Genomic DNA, 4608 nt, shown 5'->3' with positions numbered 1-4608 from the left:
GCATAGCTCCTAGGATCATTGGGACACTCAAACCTCTCCACCACGATAAGGTAGCAGCCCAAGGAGAGGGCTGCTACCAAACTTTGTCAATAACCCTAAAAACACAGGCTAAACGAATATAAATACTTATTTATACTTGTTTTGTGTTTTTGTAATAATTATAGGGAAATATTACATCAGCAAGTATTTTATTACCCTTTAAATTGATTTCTGAAGTGCAGTGGTTCCAAACTTTTCAGCTTTTGACCCACAAAATAACAGTAGAGACCTGAGCCCCCAACTGTTTTTGGATGATAAACATTTGTATCAGGTCAACTAAACATGSRCATAGTAACAATATTTATTATTCTACATTTATACATTTTAGATAAAAACTAAAGCAAAAATGTAATTAATTTAGAAAATCTTTTCAGGACCCCGACCTTGATGTTTCAGGACCCCACTTTGGGTCCCGACCCCAACTTTGGGAACCACTAATCTAGGCTGTATTTTTGAGTGCAGATCCACTGAGAAACTTGCTGTCTCAGCAAAATTTAAGTTTAAACTTAATTTAAAAACTGTACTTTTGAGTTAAACAAATGTTCATGAATAATTTCAATAAATTACAAGGTAAAAGGGGCGTGGACATTTCTGTTATTTGTATCGAAAAAATATCGAACCGTGAGACTAAAGTATCGAACTGAATCGTGAATTTTCTGTATTGTTGCAGCCCCTAATATTCATTATATTTGGACAATATGCAACTGTTGCAAACATTTTAATCAATATGCTACAGCTGCCAGTTTCTCCACATATGACTTTGGGATGTAATCGTTGTTTAGAAGTGATGTCAGGTTATTGTTACATCCTCAGCAGCAGCTCCACTGAGCAGTGAGGAGCTGTCAGTTCAGCTCAGAATCTCAAAAAGACTTTTGTCATTCCTCTCACAAATAAGTTGCACCTCTTTGTTCCTGTTTTTATTTATTTATTTATTTATTGTTGTACTACTCTCCACCACATCACAACAATAATACAGTTAAAGTAAAAGTTCAAACAAACAGTTTATTTATGTTGTTTTCATCTTTGCAGCTGTCCCCAGCATTCAGGACCCCCAAGGACACAACACCACTCAGACTGGCTTTGAGCCTTATGTTCCAGCTCAGGAAACAGGTGAGCCTCTATTACAGACATTTTATATTTCATTTTATATATCTGTTAACGACCTCCTGAATCACTTTACTTGGACAGGATTTTACAGTTCCTGATCATTTAATGTAGTTTTTAGGTCTTWCTGGTGGATTGTTTGAGATGTGTCCACCAGTACAACACATCTGCACCTCTGCCTCATGTTTTGGGGAAACAGGTCCACCACAGGCCTGGCTGAGAGTCACCTGACTTTTTCACACAGCCTGACTTCCACTTCCCAAATCCTTCAGCAGCCYTGTGAAGAGATGATGATAATAATAATAGTAATAATAGTAATAAAATGCAGAAATACGTGATCAAAAAAGTTCTTTACTCTGAATAAATTCATTGCAATAAGTGGGGGTCAACATGCACCAGGCAGTACAGAATTGAGTCCACAGCTCACTCCTTGGTTCTTATGAGTAACAAACATCCTAAATTTTAATTAAGACCAGTTTTGTGGTCTTTCAACAGAGAAAAGCAGCTTAAAATGCAGTGGTGGGCACAGTTCCCCCTAAAGCACTAATAGGGGAACTAATTTCCTGATTAGGTCTTTAGAGCTTTTTGCTAATTTCCTAATTCATTAGTGGATTAGCACTTGCTAAATTTCTACACACTAATTGTTCTTTAAACATCACTGATCAACATTATTGCCAACAGCTGAGGGTGAAAGCTGTCAGACGTGTGTCACTTCTCCACTAGATCAGTGGTTTTCATACATTTTTGCTTCCGACCCACAAAATAAAAAAATAACAGCTGCAGACACTCATGACCCCAGATATTACTTGTTTACGAAGCTAACTTTGCTAATAACTCTGTTAAACATGGGAATAATAACTACAAACAAACACAGTAACTGTGACACTAGTTTTTATTCATTTTTACAATAAAATATTAGCATTTTTTTTGCAGATGTCTAGAAGTCATCTAGTGACCCTCACTTGACGTTTTGTGGCCCACAAAGAGGTCCAGACCCCAACTTTGGGAACCTCCACACTAGATGAAATATTAACAATATTCTGCAGACAGAAAATATCGTCTCATGTTGATTCTGAGGAGTGTTCGATGGGTCAGATGGGYTTTTAGTGCTTTAGAATTAGCCTTTGCTAAATTTTTAAGCATGTTAGTGCTTTAGAATAAAGGGACCTAAATATTAAAGTTAGTTCTTCAGGGTTAGTGCAACTAATTTTTAGATAARTGCWGCCCGGCACTGTTAAAATGTGATTCTGCTTTTTATTTCACCATCAATCATGTTTCCACATTCCTATAGTAACAAAACAAACAGAACTGCAGTCCTGTTGTGCAGAAACTACATTTGTGTGTGAAGTTTAGGCAGGAACAATGAGAAATGGCTCTTTAAAGCTTCCCTACCCAAAAGTTACAACATAATTTAAAACTATTCAGAATAACATGATAATGTATATGTAAGATATTTAATRAGTAAAACATAACTGAAACACTTTCAAAATATAAATACACGAGCAATGATTTTATTTTCCTTCACAAGATAGGCTACAAAACAGCTGGAGCTCACTTCCACTGGATAGATGTAACTTTTTTCCACCTCCTTTTGTCTCATGAACACTCATGTCTGAGCCCACGAATGGGTTCATCCAGCTGGGGTTCATCATGGTTTTGTAATGTGGGGGCAGCCACAGAGACCTAAATATCCATACAGGTGGACCTAAACATGGTTAGACGTTCCTCAACAACATTTAAGAACAAACCAGCATGAGGAGACAGATCAGTCATCAAAACCTGAAGAAACCTGTGTAAAGGTAGATGAGGGAAAACATTGTGTAGTGAGGTGCTCTTAATAAGCTCAGATGGAGGGAGCATGGTGGTAAATAATAAAACAGGGAAATGGTGTTTTAGTGTTCTCAGGAATCTCAGGTTGTTGATTGTTTTTGCTCAGTTTAGTCTGCAAAGCCTTTTGCTTCATGTTCCATTCAAAGTAATTGAAATTGTTGATTTCTTTGCATTATGTGAGTAAAAAAACAAACATTTGGTTTTGTTTCAGCCCGCAGGCMAAACACAAGAGATCCCACCCTGACAGGACCAGTCCAGAACCCACAGAGCTCTGCTCCTGCCCTGCACTGCAGCCAGTCCAGCTATGGCTGCTGCCCAGATGGGCGCACCTCAGCTGGGGGGCCCCGAGGTCTGGGCTGCCCCCAGACTTCAGCTCCCACTCCTGCTCCATTATCGTGCACTCAGACGAGGTATCCTCCTTCAAACCATCATTCCGCTGTGATTCATCTCACCACACACACAAAACRACTTTTAGAGTATTTGGTGTCACTTTATCGTGACCACGTTAACCACGCTGTGCCCAGAAAGGTTCTCAGAAACTACAACCGGACATTCTTTTACAAATGTCATCGTTCCGTTTTTATTTTTGTCTCAAACCTTCAGTACAGATTATTAAATAGTTTTCTTCTTCTTCACTTCTGGTCTGTTTGTCAGCTTTGGCTGCTGCAGAGATGGTGTAACAGCTGCTCAGGGCCCCGACAAACAGGGCTGCATGGAGTATGTGGCCCCGCCCCCCACAGTAAGCAGTTGTATAAATGCATAGTATAAACAGTGAATTAGAGTAAACCCAATTTAAAAACAACCTGATTTAACAGGATATAATTTAATTTATTGCCCCAGGTCGCCCCTCTGCCTACTGAGAACGCCGTAGAGTGCCGCACCACCACGTACGGGTGCTGCTATGACCGAACCACACCTGCAGGAGGAGCCAGTGGGGAAGACTGTCCCAACCCACCCAATCACAGTAAGAGGCTGAGCAACTGAAAATATGCATTGCACACCATTACCTAATTAAATTTTCTTCAACAGCAACACTGGGTTGGTTTGATTTGTTTATGATTGTGTCCTAAAAACTGTCATGTGTCTGGAATATAAAAGCCTAGAATTCAAAACATTCCAGACCCTTTATACCTCACATCCATTGGGATAGTCATCACATAGTTCTGGGCCTAAATCAATAAAAACTGGTAATTTCATCATTTGGATCATTCTTGTTACTGATTAGTTCCCGATTATCCAATTAGATTGAGGTAATAACTCAACTTGAAGTAAGTGAGCTTCAAGTTTGTGACAAGACAAGCCWGCCAATGAAGCTGGRGAACAGGGGGTGGCCATGGCCACCACAGACAAATTTTTGGYCATCCCATTGGCCACCCTGCTGTACACACCTTCCCCAGTGAAACAACCTTTAGGGGTGTAATAACCCTCCTGAACCGTTGGTGGCAGTGTTTAACAGTTTGAAACATCACCAAGCTCAAAGAAGTAACAAAGAAGTGATTGTTTTCTTTATCTGTGTCCAAAACAGCAGGCCGGGTCCTCCGAAGGCCGAATCCGTCGGCCACAGCGCCGCGAGGAAGGCCGTCCAAAACCGAAGACTCCTCCGATGCGGCCGACAAATACGTCCTTCCTTTGGCC

The 4608-nt window shown here is 40.2% G+C and overlaps 1 protein-coding gene across 1 annotated transcript in view; it reads left to right on the top strand.

Annotated features, from left to right (window-relative positions):
• paplna (papilin a, proteoglycan-like sulfated glycoprotein) overlaps nucleotides 1-4608 on the top strand; it is a gene marked incomplete in the record, with an annotated part of 69681 nt that overhangs the window by 36476 nt on the left and 28597 nt on the right. Inside the window, 4 exon segments of the mRNA XM_014028705.1 lie at nucleotides 1069-1149; nucleotides 3185-3383; nucleotides 3628-3712; nucleotides 3814-3937. Coding sequence (XP_013884159.1) covers nucleotides 1069-1149; nucleotides 3185-3383; nucleotides 3628-3712; nucleotides 3814-3937 — 489 coding nt within the window.

Source organism: Austrofundulus limnaeus, unplaced genomic scaffold (assembly GCF_001266775.1).
Source record: "Austrofundulus limnaeus strain Quisiro unplaced genomic scaffold, Austrofundulus_limnaeus-1.0 Scaffold800, whole genome shotgun sequence".
NCBI lineage: Eukaryota > Metazoa > Chordata > Actinopteri > Cyprinodontiformes > Rivulidae > Austrofundulus > Austrofundulus limnaeus.
The sequence above is the reverse complement of the archived record's forward strand: the minus strand, read 5'-3'. Positions and strand labels throughout refer to the sequence as shown.